Raw genomic sequence first — 18,619 nt, 5'->3', positions numbered from 1 at the left:
CCAATGCCTGACCACTCTCTCAGTAAAGAAATTCTTCCTAATATCCAATCTAAACCTCCCCTGGCACAACTTGGGGCCATTTCCTCTCGTCCCATTGCCAGTAACTCGGGAGAAGAGACCAACACCCACCTCTCTACAACTTCCTGTCAGGTACTTGTAGAGAGCAATAAAGTCTCCCCCTCAGCCTCCTCTTCTCCAGACTAAACAACCCCAGTTCACTCAACCTCTCCTCATAACACTTGCTCTCCAGACACTTCACCAGCTTTGTTGCCCTTCTCTGGACACCCTCCAGCAACTCAATGTCCTTCCTGTACTGAGGGGCCCAAAACTGAACACAATATTTGAGGTGCGGCCTCACCAGCACCGACTACAGGGGGACAATCACTTTCCTGCTCCTGCTGGCCACACTATTCCTGATACAAGCCAGGATGCTGTTGGCCTTCTTGGCCACCTGGGCACAGTCCTGGCTCATGTTCAGCCAGCTATCGACCAACATCCCCAGGCCCTTCTCCGCTGGGCAGCTCTCCAGCCACTCCTCCCCAAGCCTGTAGAGTTGCATGGAGTTGTTGTGACCAAAGTGCAGGACCCGGCACTTGGCCTTGTTAAACCTCATGCAGTTGGCCTCAGCCCATTGATCCAGCCTGTCCAAATCCCTCTGCAAGAGCCTTACGACCCTCGAGCAGATCAACGCTCCCACCCAACTTGGTGTCGTCTGCAAACTTACTGAGGGTGCGCTCAATCCCCTCATCCAGATCATTGATGAAGATATTAAACACGTCTGGCCCCAAAACTGAGCCCTGGGGATCACTGCTCGTGACTGGCCACCAACTGGATTTGGCTCCATTCACCACAACTCTCTGAGCTCAGCCATCCAGCCAGTTTTTTATCCAGCAAAGAGTACACCTTTCTAAGCCATGAGCCGCCAGCTTCCCTAGGAGGATGCTATGGGAGACAGTGTCAAAGGCTTTGCTAAAGTTCAGGTAGACAACATCCACAGCCTTTCCCTCATCCACTAGGCGGGTCTCCCTGTCATAGAAGGAGATCAGGTTGGTCAGGCAGGACTTGACTTTCATGAACCCATGCTGACTGGGCCTGATCCCCTGGTTGCCCTGCACTTGCCTGGTGAGCTCACTCAAGATGAACTGCTCCATAACCTTCCCAGGTACCGAGGTCAGGTTGACAGGCCTGTAGATCTCCCGATCCTCCTTCCAGCCCTCTTGTAGATGGGTGTCACACTGGCAAGCCTCCAGTCATCTGGGACCTCCCCTGTTAACTAGGACTGCGGATAAATGATGGAGAGTGGCTTGGCGAGCTCCTCTGCCAGCTCCCTCAGTACTCTGGGGCGGATCCCATCTGGCCCCATAGACTTGTGAGAGTCCAGGTGGCTCAGCAGGTCGTAAACTCCTTCCTCCTGGATTCTGGGGGGTTTATTCCACTCCCCGTCTCTGCCTTCCAGCTCCAGGGGCTGAATACCCTGGAGATAACTGGTCTGATGGTTAAAGAATGAGGCAAAGAAGGCATTAGTACCTCAGCCTTTTCCTCATCCTCGGTGGCAATGTTCCCCTCCGCGTCCAACAAAGGATGGAGAATCTCTTTGGTTCTCTTTTGTTGTTAATGTATTTGTAAAAACATTTTTGTTACCCCTTACAACAGCAGCCAGGTTGAGTTCTATCTGGGCTTTTGCCCGTCTGCAAGACCTAATGAGATCTCTGTACTCTTCCTGAGTTGCCTGCCCCTTCTTCCAAAAGTGGTAAACTCCTTTTTTTCCTAAGTGCCAGCAAAAGCTCCCTGTTCAGTCAGGCCAATAGTCTTCCCTGCTGGTTTATCTTACAGTACATTGGGAGAGCCTGCTCCTGTGCCTTCAAGACCTCCTTCTTGAAGAAAGCCCAGCCTTCCTGCACCCCTTTGCCCTTCAGGACTGCCTCTCAAGGGACTCTCCCAACCAGTGCCCTGAACAGGCCAAAGTCTGCCCTCTGGAAGTCCATGGTAGTGATTCTGCTGACCCCCCTTCTTTCTTCACCAAGAATTGAGAACTCAGTCATACCATGGTCACTAAGTCCAAGATGCCTCCAACCACCACATCTTCCACTAGCCCTTCTCTGTTTGTGAACAGGTCAAGCAAGGCATCTCCCCTGGTAGGCTCATTTATCAACTACATCAGGAAGTTATCTTCCACACACTCCAGGAACCTCCTAGACTGTTTTTTTCTCTGCTGGGTCATATTTCCAGCAGACATCTGGTAAATAGAAGTCGCCCATGAGAACAAGGGCAACCGATTGTGATAATTCCTCCAGCTGTTTGTAGGACTCTTCATCTACCTCTTAATCCTGGTTGGGTGGCCTATAACAGACCCCCAGCAGGATATCTGCCTTGTTGGCCTTCCCCCTCATCCTTACCCATAAGCCCTCGACCTTATCATCACAATCGCTAAGCTCTACGTAATTTGAAACACTCCCTAGCATATAGAGCCACTCCACTGCCTCTCCTTCCTTGCCTATCCCTTCTGAAGAGCTTATAGCCATCCATTGCTGCACTCCAGTCGTAAGAGTCATCCCAGCATGTATCTGTGATGGTGACTAAGTCATAGCTATGCCACTGCACAATGGCTTCCAGATCCTCCTGTTTGTTGCCCATGCCGCGTGCATTGGTGTAGATGAACTTCTTATGCAACCCAATCTCATTAACAAGCCATCACAAAAGTTATTATGAAGACGATGCTAGGAGTATCATCTCTTATACATTCCCTTCCCATAATCCACAAGCTCCCACAGACCTGCTCTTCAGGAAAAACACTTGTTTTTCAGTTCACTTTCATTCACTAACAGATAGGAGAGGTTGGGCAGATAATACTGCCCCAAGATTTTGGGAATTGAGAGAGACCATTACTGACCTCAACACAGAGCAGAGGCATCTAGTAACATGAAAGAACAACAGTTTTTCAACAGTGCTGTTATAAAGGGTACCAAAGGGTAATTTAGTAGACCAATTTTTCTATTGTTCAAGATCATATAAATTTAGAATTGTGATACCGTGTTCATATTTTCTGTCCTGAGAAAATTATGACAATGAGAACTGCTTACAATAACAACCAATTCAGTAAATAAAGACATCAGTTTTATTGTCGCTATGTCGTAACAGAAAACAGAAGTTCTACAGTCTTTATAAAGCTTAGGGATAGGTATGTTCAAGCATTTCCTCCTAGTTGCTGATGTTTTAATATTTCTAATTAAAGCACAGCTGTTTGATTATCCTATCTGATTATCTTCTGTTTCTTAGTAGTCCTAACTTTTCTCTCAAGAGTTAATTAGTAGCTGTAACTATGTTCTAATATGATACACCATGTACTGCTGAACTGCTCCCACCCAGATAGTGCCTATTTCCCTCTTCCCTGTTCAGCACTTTTAAGTAGGTCCCTCGGCTATCTTGCTTCCTGTATAGAACTGCTTTCCTCCACAGTCATTACACACTGGCAGTCCACTCAAATACTGTGTGGAATAAAGCATGAAAAGTCTCAGTCTTACAAATAGCAAAAGGTTAAATTTGCTGTGCACCCTATACAAGATCTGCTACAAGGTCAAGTGTATAGGAAATTGATGAAAAGAAAAAAGTGAACCCTTGTGTTTACTGTCATAACTGCGTGACTCTCAAAATGGATATATGTGTGTGCATATATACATATATGTGTATATATATGTATATACGTAAGCATATACTTGTACACAAAACATGTGTCTGTGTGTATTTATATATACATGCGTAGGAAAAAAACGCTCAGAAGTTCCTGTGCTTTTGCATCATGGGCTCAAGGGAGTGGAAAGGAAAGGCGTGGCAGACTGGTAACTGGAACTTCCTGAAATATTGACTGACCTTCCATATATAATTTTCTGACTTCCTTGAGAAAGAGTGACAACACAGGCTTTACAGACAACCATTTTTAAGTGTACCCAAGCACTGAAATAATTTCAAAATTCATTAACTGGCTTTATCTTCATCGTGACTATGTAAAGGCACAGAAAACAATGTTTTCTTTAAAAAATCTGAGCCCATTCTTACTTTCATTTCTATCGCAGTATGTAATACATTACAATTACTTATTGCTGTGTAACTACTACATTACATTACTATTAGAACAGTACAAAAAAATTCCCACTCTGAAATAACTATGAAAGGACGAATCATTGTACAGTTTCAAAATAACAGGAGAAGCAATGATACACCACTTTTCCAAACTGGAAATCATTAAAGATTGGCTTTTAAATTAAAAAAATAGTATTTTTTATATTTTCAAAATTAATAATTTCTGTCATTTGCATTACATATGGGATCTTTCAAAACTGAAAGACCTGTCATCTTTCTTCATCCTCATCCCAAGACAGCAAATAGCCTAGCAGTCAACCCACTTACCTCCCAAATGGAAAAGCAAGTTTTAAATCCTTGTCCTGAATTAGGACAAACTGATGAGACTCTGGGTCTCCCACATTCAAGCCAAGTGTCCTAATCACTCAAGAGTGGCTCTCCCTAGATCCACAGTTCTTCACTAAGGCCAATTTGGTTTTGAAAAATGTCTAACAAATTAATAATCTGCCTATGAGTGAAAAATCCTTTACAAATTCATCTTTGGTACTATTCAGCAATACCTGAAGAGTTTAAGAAAAGCTATTTTTCACACCTCTGCCGTTTGTTTCTATTCCAAGTAAAATTTTAGATGACATGTGGGCCTCATATTTCTCTCACCTCAAAATAATTAGCATTTCCACATTCTAGAGAAAACTACAAACTAAAGTGGGAAAAAATCAGGGACACTGGGAAGAAGAACAAAATATAATATTACCTACACTTAAATTATTTGCCTTATTTCAATTCTATCTGAAGTCAACATAGATCCTACACAACAAAAAAAAAAAAGATACCCAGATTTATCGGTATCTTCAATGGAAAAATTAAAGGCAAGTCCAGATGGTAACATTTACTTACTCGTCTATTTGACAGACACAGGTTTCCACCTCTTTCAGTGCAGCTTGTAATTTGAACAGCAATTTTTGATAGACATCTTGTGTTTCTAAATCTTCTTCTTTTAAAAGGTACCTCAGACCATGGCCCTCTTGCTGGCCAAGAGACTGTCCTGAAGGCGCAGCCATAGTAGTAATGGTATGTTGGACATAAATCATGGGATTCAGTTTACCTGGGAATAATCCAAAGAAGTTACATCATTATCTTTTTTTCAACATACATTTTGAAGTTAGTAAATTACCTAACAGACATTGAAATATTTTCCTGCTTAAAACTTAATGTAGTTACTTAATTTTGTATTTTATTTTGCATATCAAAGTCAAGCTATTTAAGGAAAAAGTTATTGTGAAATTATGACTAGCTTTTATCATGCTTTAAAATAAACCTAAGTATTGAAAATAGGGAGATTTCATATAGGCTTGTCCTTAATTTTAGTATTTGGGACATAAACCTAAACCAGTTACCTTTTAAGACTGTATATCAGAACCACTGGAATTAGTTCTTTCAAGCTCAACTGACTTACCTTGATCAGTGTTTTTATTTTCCTTTTCATGGGAAGAATGTTTTCTGCTGTCTAACTGTACACCAAAGGCACTACCAAGCGAAGTTGAGGTTTTAGGGTAAGACACTTCCATCACATTGATATGGCAATTGGTTGGACAGAAATCACTGCTGTGAAGTGGTGAAATCTTTGACTTAGCTTGTTTGAAGGTAGGCCAAGCTCTGTTTTTTAATACTCTTGAAAACTAGAAGTGAGAAAGAAAACAAAATTTTCATTAACAGCTTTTGATGTGTCAGCACTTGGCTGACAAAACTTGTGTACCTGGCTAGAAAACAAAAGTTTACAATATTTCAGGTTTTCTTGACTTAGATGCCTTGACTTCATAATTTCTGTCTTTATCTACAAGGGAAAGAAAAAAGTATTTTTTCATTTTATGTTTCTGAGGGGTTAGTTTTTGAAGTAAGTGATATTTACAAATGTAAATAAATAGCCTTGTAACAAGGAGATAGAATTTCTTTTCCTTGCAACACAATAAAATATTAAGTGTCTTCCTGGGGAGAAAGTCAGAAATGCTCTATAATCCAGTGCTGTACTGCACATGACATTATAAACACCTGCTGACATAGTTGCTTTCAAGTCAATGTCTTGCAAATATTTCTGTGATTTTTGCTAGAAGCTATAATAAAGACAGAATTGGATGCTATGAATTATGAATTTCATATTCAGGAAGGATGAAGTCCTCCCTAATGGCTTCCCGGGCTGCATTAGGAGGCGTGTTGCCAGCACCTCTTCTCTCCCCCATATATCAGCTCAGTGATGAATATTTCTTTTTTCCCTCTGTTTTATGGTCTAATTCTAATACAGTGCTTAGCCACATCTTCACTATAACACCTAAAATTTTGTGCACACTCTTGAACAGGCTTAGAGTCATGACATCAGTGAGATGATATCAACCCAAAATGGCTAAGACTGAACTGTACTGAATTTGGACGCTTAGAAAATACACCTACTTCAGAATCATAAAAGTAATGAAATTAAGCTCTCCCATTGGAAAACAGACTTGTCCGTCACAAGCAGGATTTTTGTCAAAATTTGTCCTTTCCAGTACAGTTTGTTGTTAGGGAAGAATTTTTTCTGGAAAAGACATAATCAGTTCCAAGTCCCTGGCATTTCAATCACAGTATCTCTCCAGTCAACTATCTCAGCTATGGGGCACAGCTCATACATAAGAGTATTTTCAAAGTTAACTTGCAAAGTTCCTTCCCTAATAAATGTCGGTACAAATTCAATCAGTCAAGTTTTGACTAACTCTTCAGTCTAACAAAGGTATGTCCCTTCTGAGTAGTAACAGGGGTTTGTGCTGGGATTTAAATTTCTGCTTATTTTGGTGTCATATTACTTCAGCCTGATGAACATTTGACTGATTAATTACATTTAAATCTTTGCATCAGAACAAGATCTGGAAGGTTACAAGAAATCCAATTATGGAATTGTTCGAAGGCTGAAGAACGTACAAATAGTTAAAAAGGGCACTAAGGACATTCAACGATGAAAATGTTCCTGCAAGCAGTACATATTTCACATCTCAATCTCCCACACATCCTGCTCCAGAGAGACCAAATGCCTGGCTATGATTTCATCAGGTCGTAAGTCAGGCCCAAAATTCTTTTCATATATGTGTTGAGAAACATCTGGGACTCATGGCACTGGACTTGAGGTCTATTATGAGCAAAATGTTCTGATAATAATAATAGTAGGAACTGCAGAAATCTACAGGGTTGCTATTTATAGAATTCGAACTTTCACAGTGAAAGCAGGAGACAAGCCGGGCTCAGGCACTCCGTAAGTCTCCTGTAACTATGGTTACCTTTACCTTGCCAAGAAAACAACGTATCTATTCCTGAAATTCATTGCGTTACTAATTGTCATTAAAACCTGTAACTGTGAAACTACTGATTTTTGAGCAGATGAGCTTGAAAGTGCAGTTAGTATCAGCAATATCTGCTTCTAGACATTACAAGCACTATGAAAACTTCCCCAAGGCTGTTCGTTTCATAGTCAGCATAACAATAAAATTTCATTTATTGTCTTGGCCTTCTCTAAGGAGACTATACATCATGCTCACATATTTTGGCTACAGGAAAGGTATAAACCACCTACATGTTACTCAAACTCTAGGGACACTATTATTAATGTTAAAATTTTTAGAAAGATATTTTTATTTTTAATCCATTTCAAAACACAGAGGTTTATAATTCAGGCAAACAATGGAGAGACCCATGTTTGGTAATGCAGTATCCAAATCCTTTGATGTCTCTTTCTGTGGCTCAACTCCTCAGTTTATTCCATTTCTTCAACTCCTCAGTTTATTCCATTTCTTGTCAGAGACCACCCTGAAAAATCTTTGGAAAGCTGCTTTTTGGCCTTCATCCTACTAAAGCTACAGGTTTACCTTATAGTTTTTCCTTTTTTTCCTTTGAAAAATAAGAAAACATTACCTATTCTTCTCCATGCAACTTTTAGAACAGTGCGAACCTTCTACATCGAACTTCTTTGTCCTTTTTTTTTTTTCCCAGTTTTTTGCACATTAACTCTCAGAACACACTAGTTTGTAAATGTCACAACTCAGATCCCCAGCTGAGGTAAGACAGAGCAGAGCTAGTTCTAAGCAGTCTTTTTGGGCCTATTTCAAACTAGTTCCAAACTCCCAAGAATTAGGAACCAGAGGCCAGGATGAGAAAATAAGTTTGCATTAACAAATTGGCAAATGGTTGATTCATTTACGTCCTGCTTAGCTAAACAACTATAGAGAAATACACTGACAGCAACTAGAGGTTATACTCTGGGTTATCTATTCATTTACATCTCATTAATTTAGGTCTCAAGTGTATGAAAGTAAGCACCTTCCCCTTTTTCCCGTGCTATACTGTTTTACTAACCCAAGTTAATCTAACAATTTACAGAGCTATTACTATTAATAGTCATGCTAGAAAAAGTCATACCAATTTGAAGGCATAAAAGATGAATAAAAGGGTAACAAATTTGTATTTAAAATTAAGATGCATTAGAAAGAAAAAAAAATTCTGCTGTTATTGCTTCATTTTTGGTTAACATCTGCAAATTCACTAGAGTATTGGTTTAAGGCATTTACAAAAATGCTGGGCCTTTTGTGGGAAATACACAGTTGATTGTATCTACAACTGAAGACAGCAGACAAAGGACATGATCTACCCAGTGTCTAACAAATGAATAATTAAGAGCACAGTTTAAAAACTATTCAGTTACTCAGTTTAGGCATTCACGCCTCCAAATAGCTGAACTTCCAGCCATACTTTTATCATTGCAATAGACATTTTGAAGAGTTATTCAAACTGTACCACATTCCCCTGTTTTTCCCTTAAAAGACAAATATCACCAAGCTTAGGACATGCCAATCTTACCTTTTTGTAACTAGAGATTCTTCGGTAGATATGCTCAATTTTCTCACTGCAGATGACGCTGAATTTACTTTGAAGCTCAGTGGGGATCACTTCATTTAAGGAATTGAGGCTGTTGCAATTCTGCACAAAATGTTCATCGCTTTTTGCCAGTGCCTCAAGAATCTAAGATAATAAAAGCAAGACCAGTATGTTATAAAACAAATGAATAAGATAATGCCTTACTTAACCCCTTACTTATCATCCCTTATAATTAAAGCTGAAAAGCCTGATAATCAGTTGCCTTTTAACATTACAGGCAATGCTGCAAAACAACAATTATTGAAACTTGGGAAGCAAAGAGGTTTCTTTAAATCTATCTCCTGCATAAGTTACACCCATAATAAGTACTTTTATTTGGCTTCTCATGATATTGTCTGATAATGGATATACTACTGATTTCCTACTAATGTAACCACTCTGTCTTTTCTGAAATACATTATCTGCTGTATTTACTTGAACAGCACATATTATGCAAAGCTGATGAATTAATTCATTACTTGTAGCAAAACTTTGGTCTGGCAGCATAAGTGAACTAACACATTGAAAAAGCATACAAGAAAACTGAGTGCTGCATATATTCTGCATATATAAACAGCAAACAGGGAACAGAACAAGCTATACTGCCCAGCAAAGACTAAAGTCTTGCTATGATGGAAATAGTACCAGCAAATGACAATGATAGAAAACTGAAAAAAAAGGCATGCTGAAGAGATGAGGGTAGTATATAGCCCGGTGGTTTTTTTTGGTTTTTTTTGTTTGTTTGTTTGTTTGTTTGTTTTGAGCTAGTTACATTTCAGGCATTGAAATTTGCTGTGTTACGGAACTAGGGAGATACCTATTGCTGGTTGGGTCCAACTCTGAAGGTGTGTTTGAAAAGCACACCCAAAATAACTTTCTAACAAAAGCACCAAAACCCAGATTAAGGCACTTAAATAAGAAAAGGCTCACAAAGATACTCAAAGAAGTCTGGACAAACAACACAGAGTATTAATCCACCCTGGGTCTTATGTCTGTAATTCACTTGTGATACAGTTCATTATTATAATGTCCATCACCACAGATGTAATATATGATTTATAAGCTTGACTAAGGAATTTAGAAAAAAATTACAACACACAGAAATTTTGGAGAGCAAAATCTGAAGTTTTTAAGAAGTCACAGATTTTACATTACTAGATCCTGAGAGATTTTTTTTCTCAGGTCCCCAGCAGGATGAATTAAGGAAAGCCTTTCACTCTTCTGCTACAGTGTTTAATTACTGTATTAAAACACCCCAGTCACTTTGGTCACACTTTTGAGCTTCCTTTATGTCATGTTTAATTAATAATACAAATTTAATTCATTCAAGGGGTATTTTACAGCTGTACATTAAAATAAGTGTATCCAAACCCAATAACTTCTGCAGCATAACTCTGGGTACTTTCTCATCATAATAATTAACACAAAGATTTGTACAATACAGGAAAGCAGTCCAGGATTACTTCAAATCCCCTACTATATATGATGCATAATAGAGAAGTTTGAAAAGGCAAAGCAACAATAAATACACAGCAAAGAGAGAAAGATGAGTACCGAGAGAAACATAAGACCCCACTGAATGTACAGAGAAGTTTAAACATTATGTGTAGAGTATTTAAACCCATTTGCAGACAGTTATATTTGATGAAGTGCCACTACAATTTCAATTATTGCCTTTGAATTAAGGGACCTGATTTCTCTACTGGTGGACCTTTTGTAGTCATTTAGACTACTATCACTTGGTAGTACTCCCCACCTGGAGTGCTGCATCTAGCTCTGGATCCCTCAACACAAGGGGGACAAGAAGGCGGCACTTGATAGCAACTTTACATTATTCTAACATATCACAGAATCACAGGTTGGAAGGGACCTCAGGGATCATCTAGTCCAACCTTTCTAGGAAGAGCGCAGTCTAGACAACACGGCCCAGCACCCTGTCCAGACAACTCTTGCAGGTGTCCAACATGGCCAAGTCAACCACTTCCCTCGGGAGATTATTCCAATGGTTGACTGTCCTCACTGTGAAGAATTTTCCTCTTGTGTCCAATTGGAATCTCCCCAAGAGCAACTCCTTATTGTTTTATAATAATTTCTAAGTATTTAACTACCAGCCTAAACACTAAGGTTGAGGACACTGCATTATCTAAGGCCAGAATCAGTGTGCTGGAGGTACTTTACTTAACTACTCCATATAAAACAGTGGAAAATATTTCTTAAACAGCTAGGAAGTAATACCTTAAATGTTTCATATGAAATTGTAATTACAGCAAGAATTAACCTATTTCAGGTCAATGACTTGAAGCATTGAATAGACTACCTCTAGCAAATCTTGTGATGTGGGTGCAAGAACTTACTCCCCTGTCTGTCAACCTGACCTGCTCCAAAGTGAAGTCAGGAAAAAGAAACACGTGCCCAAACCCCAGTCACTTCTGATGGAAAGATCAACAGAAAAAATAAATTTGCAGATACCAGTACACTCCCCAAAAGTTTGGGCTTTCCTATTTTTATTAAGTGTACTTTGTTAGCATGCATATGTGTGTGAAAAGATAAAAACAAACCTAGAAGAGGAGCTGTATTACTACATTACTTGTCAATCTGACCCAGACAATACCACATATATATTTAAAAAAAAATCAATCACATCCCACTCACAGCAATCACAGATTTTACCATTTGAAAATACTCGCAAAATAAAAACTCCAAAGTAAACTCTGAAGTTGCACTTGGTTTTTTTCTTTCCCTGTGATTTTGCCAATGTGTGTGCCTGTATATGCACAGCTTTACTTTCAGACACAGAAAAGACAGACGTTGTGCTACTCTTACTGAAAAAAAAAATTTTAGAAGTTGCACATGCAGTTCTGATGAGAATAAATAACTTTTGGAAACTACAGCCTATCTTCACCAAGTTTTGACATTTCAGTGAGTCTGACTTACTTTCAAGTTGTGATAATTAAGAAAAAAGGGGGAGGGGCAGAAGAAATGGAAGACTTCAAGGTTCAACATTTTTTTTAGTTTAGAGGCTCCTGAGTACACAGTCATTCTCCAAAACGTCAGAGGGATAAAAGCGACCAATTATAACATATTAAATGAAATACAAATAATCCTAAGGATAAGCAAAAGATAGATGTTGCTCTGTTGGCATTAAGCATAGTACGAATAAATACCTACAAAAATTGCTTCATACCTTTGCAGTCAAGCTGAAAAATCCCTTTGGTTCAATCATTTTTTCTAACACATGACACTTTATTCCAGCTGTGCTGTCATACTCATAAACCACTCCATACTCCAGATGAACATTGTCAACAGTCAGACTCACATGATCTTTCTTCCCATCAATTATGGCCATAGTGTTAAATTTGTCAATTACCTCTACAATAAAGAAAATAATGGATCAGTTGAGGAGGGTTGGCCATTAAACAAACTCAAAAGGACATAGGCAAACATTCTAGAAGCCGGTATGCTCTGATCATTCTATTTTAAAATGTTCATCAAAAAACCCAGCTACCAGCTGAATGACTTAAAAATCAGAACACCAGTAGGTTTACAGATGCTAAAATACTAGATTGCTGAAGAGGCATGAACAGACAAGTCACAGAAGCCTCTCTTTACAGTTTTTGAAAGGGACTAATTCAATTTCATTTGTAATCCAGGGACATAAAAAAAGTAACAAAAAAGTGGTAAACTGAGAACTTCTAAATAAACTAGAAGAAAATGACCATGAAATGTGTCAACCTTCAGAAATTAAACCACAATATCAGCATTTATCTAGAGAACATAAATACAGTTCACATGTTAACAGTCTCTTTAATTAGCATGATGCATATGACTGCAGCTTTATCCAAATGTTAATTGCCTGAAAATAACCTGAAGGATAACTGACTTATTATTTCTCATGCAGTAGTGACTAACACATCTAATTTAGCCTTAAATAATTACTAGTGGTGAAAATAAATCAGGTAATTCCTAGGATTATGTATCCTATGAATGAAAATTGAACAGATTTTCCCTAAAGCGTTCACAGAAGCTTTTTCTCGAAATGGGAAATACAATAATTTTCAGAGAACAGGATGTTAAATTTACATCTTTAGAATACATGAAAAGCAAATCCTTATGTAAAATGCATCTCAGTCTGCTTGTAATTTCCTCTCGGAAAAAAACCCACCACTGCCTATATTTTCCTTGCTACTACACCAACATTATGAGCAACAACAAAATCAAAACAAGCATCCCATACCTTCCACTTTGCAGTCAAAGGCATCTCCTCCATCATCTCCAGAGGGCTTGGTGTTTGTTTTCTGAAGATCTTCCTGTGCACTTTCAATGCTGTTGTAAACCCACTGTATAGAATCTTGCTGAAAAAAAAAAAAAGAAGAGACAGCTAGGAAGAGCTTTGCAAGTGCAACTGATTGCAACTTATTTCACTGCTCTTAAACATGAAATAATTGCTTTGATTTCCTGACTATTATCAGCTTTATTGCTTTCTGAGCTCCAGGTTCAAAATAGTATTTTGAAAATTACAGAGATTTTTGGCTTTGTCTAAAATCATCTGAGGCATTTTTTAAACTTATTTTTATTTCAGAGTATGCTGTCGTAAGACAGTATGAAATCTGTGACAGCATGACACCCATCAGTTTCATGTCTCTGCCAAAAATAATTTAAGACGTTTCAAATCAAACTGCAGACTGAAAAATATTTGAGACAAGAAATTGTGAAAAAATAAAGAAAACCAATTTTTGCCTTGCTAAATCTGTGGTGTGACTACAAAACTGCTGGTAAATATTAAGGAATACCAACCAAAGACATAGTGTGTCCAGCTGATCTATCACCCGTGTGTCAATGGCAAGAAGAATATACACTACAGCCTTAATTACTTATATTTGCCTTTACTACAGTTATTTTACTAGGTGTTCTTTATTTTTCCCACAGATTAGCGAAAACCCCAAAAAGGACAGAATCACAGGCCCCAGAAGTCCAGAATCTTATGTGACCGAGTGACACGAGAGCACAGGAATGGTGGTGGCTTAGTCACACAACCTGTGAAGCAGCCATGTGTACGCATTGCATCCTGTTCTCGCCCCTCACTTGTGCAGCCACATTCCCATCACATCCTTGTGGGAGGGCCTATCAAGTATGGCATCTCCAGACTACTCTTCCCCTTACACTTCAAAAGAAGTTTGACAGTCAATTAGTCACTCCCCCTCCAACAGCTACAACAGAATAAATGACAGAGTTATGAATAATCTGAATTCATAGACTTTAAAAAGAAGTTTGCGGAAAAATTCAAAGTTAAGCAAGGACAGCATAAGTTCAAGCTGAATGTTACAATTTTCACGCAGAATGCCAAATACATCCAATTATGCTTTGCTAATATACAATATTCAGCTGCTATCTTTATCCCATTAATCGTAGATAACTCAATTTTCGTATGAGTAAGGTACTATTTTTCTCTAGGTTTCCTAGATTCATCCATGCCTTACTTTTCACTCAATGGCACTGATATATTTTAATAAGGAAGCTTAACTTTCAAAGTTCTTTGTTGATTGTCGGAAGACTCTTGTGCACAAGCTGATCAACAGAAACACTTCTGAAACCCAAGCTTCTTTGCAGGTACACCTGAAAGCTTGCTGCTTATTTATGGAGTTTTACAGGTTTGCTTGGCAGCATTAAAACTGCCATGCCAATCTCTAATATGAGACTTACATTATGTAAAAGGGTTCCTTCATTATTTGAACTTAATACGCCCTAATGGAGGGACTATCTACTTAAACTGGAAGTCCCTCCTTCAAAAGTTAACACGATATACAATGCAATACGATTTGGAGCAATGTTCGCTGAAAGCATTAGAGAGGCACAAACTACGCATAAATCTGTCACATCATGATTAGCATCACTGCAAAAAAACGTACGTAATTCCAAGAAGTAAAACCTGCTTTCAATTTTCTTTATCCAGACAAGACAGAAAGAATATAAACATTGTCCAACAGAATTTACACAGTTATTCACACTGCAAGAATCTGAAATGAAACTTCACACTCCAGACACACAGGGAAACTCCTCACCCTAAGAAGTCGAGTATGCAGGAAACAGAAAGAGATCCCCTTCCAATTACACAATTGCCAATCACAGGAGAGACTGCAATATTTGTGTTAATTAAATGATAGGTTAATGCACTGTGCTAAGAAAACAGGAAAAATCCATAGTCATCTTCCAAATAATTAAAAACCCTAATTTCTGAAAAGGAAATGAAGTTTTAGTTGTCTTGACACCAGTGGGAATACTGCCATTTATTTCAGTCTAGGCAGTTCTCCCATAGCATTTGATAGTACTACATCCTAAATGAAGTTTTTCTTGTTAGTCTGTGGGATTTTAGTTATTTGTGATTTGCTGAATTATGATCAGTTACTTTTTTAGATTGAAATAAATACTCTGTATTTATTTAAACAGTTATGTACTCCAACATATAATGTATGTGGATACAAAAAACAGAGTAATTTTGCACGTCAAGGCATTCATGCCAGCCTATGTTAATCAATCCTCTTTGGATGTCACTAATCTCTATAGGTACTTCACACTTACACACAGAGAGAACACACCTGCTCTAAAAAATTTATCTTTTTTTCTAGCCAGTCTTGCTACTAGTGCACAAAACACCCTCTCTTTACTAAAGTGCATCTTCCTTTAAAGAACAGGTGAGCTTGATTTTGATATGCTGTGTAACTACTTCAATTCTGTATTAGAGTTGGAACACAAATATCGAGACAAACATTTTCATAAAGACTGCATTTGCACGACACAGTTCTAACTAACTCTTACTTATAATTCTCGTCTCATATCTATGCAGTAGGTGTGGGAGAAGGATTTCACTCTTGATTTTAATTGGATTTTTTTTCTCAATTAACATGCACTGGAAGAGTTTGTGAAGTTAATTAATGACACTGGTTCAGAGTTTATGAAAAATTTGCAGGGACTTGGAAAAGTTACATTACAGAATCCAGCTGGTTTTAGTTTTCTTCCTTAAATTTGTGTCTCAGAAACCTTAGGTTTTCTCCTATACCACTGTGAAAAAGATCACAAAAATTGCATGCTTATATTAAAAAAGTGAAATTTTAAGTCCTTGAATGTGCGTTTATTCCCAAGATTGGAATGCAATGGGAACACAGAGACTTTTATAGATGGAATATGTGCACTCTGCTCTCTATGTGCTGAAGCGTTACAAAATTCTGGAAGAAGATCAGCTTTTTGCATTGCATTCTCATGCTGCTAAGCAGGCAGCAAGCTGTGTAAATCCCTCTCCATCATCATGAGAACATATCTCCTAATGCTTTCTGCACAGAACTGCAGAAACACTTGAAATAATCCTTTAAAAATACCATATGAAAAAAAGAGTTAGCTAATAGCTTAGATTTATTTCAATGTACATCTGCAATACATTGAGCAATCTTCAGCTTTTGTAATTCAAATGGCTTCCCTTCACTTTTATTCACCTCTCCTTTCCCCTCACCACACTGGAACACAACAGATATGTGGACAGAGATACATACCACACTGTTTACTTTGACAAAAAAAAAAAATTAGAAGAAAATTTGCAAGGGTACCAAGTGAGACATACCTGCATTGGCCGCCTGTACTTCCTGCACGCCGTGACATGAGCAATAACACTTGCATGAGTCTCCTTGCTGACATTAATTCCATTCACTTTGATTATGCATTGGCCAGGGTGGAGACCTGCCGCAGCTGCCACTGTTCCTATAAAAAACCCCAACATAGGTAACAGACGACTTTTCCTAAAAATCTCCTTTAAAACCTACAGTCAAAAAGCCTCATTTTTAAATCAGAATCTGCTCTCACCAATTCTTACATACTTCCCCTGACTACAGGGTGCTTCTGCAGTCAGCTGGACTCCAAGGAAATGGAGTTCCCCAGCAGATGATTCTATAAAACGAGACCAGAGTATTTTCTAAAGGCTATTTTATATAACAAATGTTGATTAATAATATGAAAATGTGGAAAATTTGTCTTAAAAGAAAAGGATTTTAAAAGGATAAAAAGGCTTTAGCTTGAAAGTTGCTAATAATAACTTAGACCACTTTTATTTGGAATTCTTTTATATGTGCCAAGCTTATGAGCTACTTGACTACATCAGGTGTCTCTATTTTACATACTAAACAGCAGCTTTCTGACAATTCATAAAGAAGTATCAGAGCATACTAGAGTTTCTCGTTAAACCTTAAGTGAAATACCCAAATCCAAATTTTGTTCTTATTTTAATCTTTTTACCAACTCAATTATAACAGACTGCCTTACAGCTTAATCAAAGTACCCAAAGATAGTCAAGTAGGGATCTCAAATTTAATTATTTTTTTGGGGGGAAAAAAAAACCCAAGAAATTAAAACATTGTCTTTGAGCAACATAAAATAAATGGTTCCATGATTTTTTTTCACAATGGAATAACCTCGGGAAAATTTTCTATCCATTGAATAGGTGCTACAGAAATAGCAGCTGTTTCCAGGTCTTTTCAGTGTGACTCAAGCTCACTCTTAAAAGACAGCCTGCTGGAGTATGACCTTAGTTCCAGCTACCTGAATACTCGCCTACTTATGTCTCTCTTGATACTGTCACAAAGGTGCCAGGGAAGTCAAAATCTATTGCCTAGAGACGGCAAGGCTGAGCTGCAGAAGCTAACTGCTATGAAAGAAAAGGCTAGACTGAATTTGCAGGGCTGACAAATAGAAAAGCTATGCCATGACTTGTCAGCTGAGAGTATCTGACAAGGAAATAAATTAAAGAATATTCCTGGTTTTCCCTCATTTTAGGTGCTATCAGGTTAGATGAAAGCTGCATTTTAAAACTAATATTAAAGTCTTTGGAAATGACACCATTACCAGCTATCGCAATCCCACCGCAAAAAAAAAAAAGTATTTAAAAACAAATATTTAAATAGGCCTTATTAAATATCTCTCAAAAAGAAAAGTCTCTCTTCAGAAAAACCCAGTGTCCCAATTCAGCAAAGTATTTAAGCATATGCTTAAAATCTTTCAGGTTCAGCAAACCACACACGCAAGCACTTACATACTATGAGGCTAATTGGAATAAAGTATGTGCTTAATGAATAAGGATAGGCGTTTGAATTGAGATCCAGGCGCACAAATAATTATCACATCAGCTCAACAGACTGTAGTTTATTAGCCTTTCTCTTAAAAATCTAATTTCTGGCACCACTGTCTAGAAAAAAAGTCGAGCTCTGCTCAAATCTGGCTGCTTTGCAGATCAGTTCACTTCAAATTCCTCAATTACAGAGGGAGGAGGAGGGAAAAAGGACACAACTGCCCCACAATGGCTGCAAATACAGCATTAGTTGGCTCTACAATTAACAACATGCAAGAGCAACAAAGAATACTTCAACTTCTCTTATCACCAGTATACCAGTCAAGAACATATTGAGTTAGGGATGGCAAGCATTTGACGTCACAAGAGGTACAAAACAGTATTTAGAAGAAACATCTGCAATTACTAAAACAGACTAGGCCACTAGCACCCTTGAAAAGATTTGTGAAAAGTGCATTTTCTGTAAAATGTTTTCAGAACACTGCAGAACCACATGGCCACCTA

At 38.2% G+C, this 18,619-nt stretch overlaps 1 protein-coding gene across 1 annotated transcript in view; it reads right to left on the bottom strand.

The window, feature by feature from the left end:
* PREX2 (phosphatidylinositol-3,4,5-trisphosphate dependent Rac exchange factor 2) overlaps positions 1-18,619 on the bottom strand; it is a 186,277-nt gene that overhangs the window by 69,831 nt on the left and 97,827 nt on the right. Inside the window, exons 20-25 of the mRNA XM_075085197.1 lie at positions 16,619-16,755; positions 13,244-13,361; positions 12,194-12,378; positions 8,953-9,114; positions 5,534-5,756; positions 4,975-5,182 (exon numbers count right to left, since the gene is read on the bottom strand). Of these exons, the coding sequence (XP_074941298.1) occupies positions 4,975-5,182; positions 5,534-5,756; positions 8,953-9,114; positions 12,194-12,378; positions 13,244-13,361; positions 16,619-16,755 (1,033 nt within the window). The remainder of the gene's footprint in view (positions 1-4,974; positions 5,183-5,533; positions 5,757-8,952; positions 9,115-12,193; positions 12,379-13,243; positions 13,362-16,618; positions 16,756-18,619) is intronic.

The sequence above is a fragment of the Phalacrocorax aristotelis genome, chromosome 2 (assembly GCF_949628215.1).
Source record: "Phalacrocorax aristotelis chromosome 2, bGulAri2.1, whole genome shotgun sequence".
Lineage (NCBI taxonomy): Eukaryota > Metazoa > Chordata > Aves > Suliformes > Phalacrocoracidae > Phalacrocorax > Phalacrocorax aristotelis.
The sequence above is the reverse complement of the archived record's forward strand: the minus strand, read 5'-3'. Positions and strand labels throughout refer to the sequence as shown.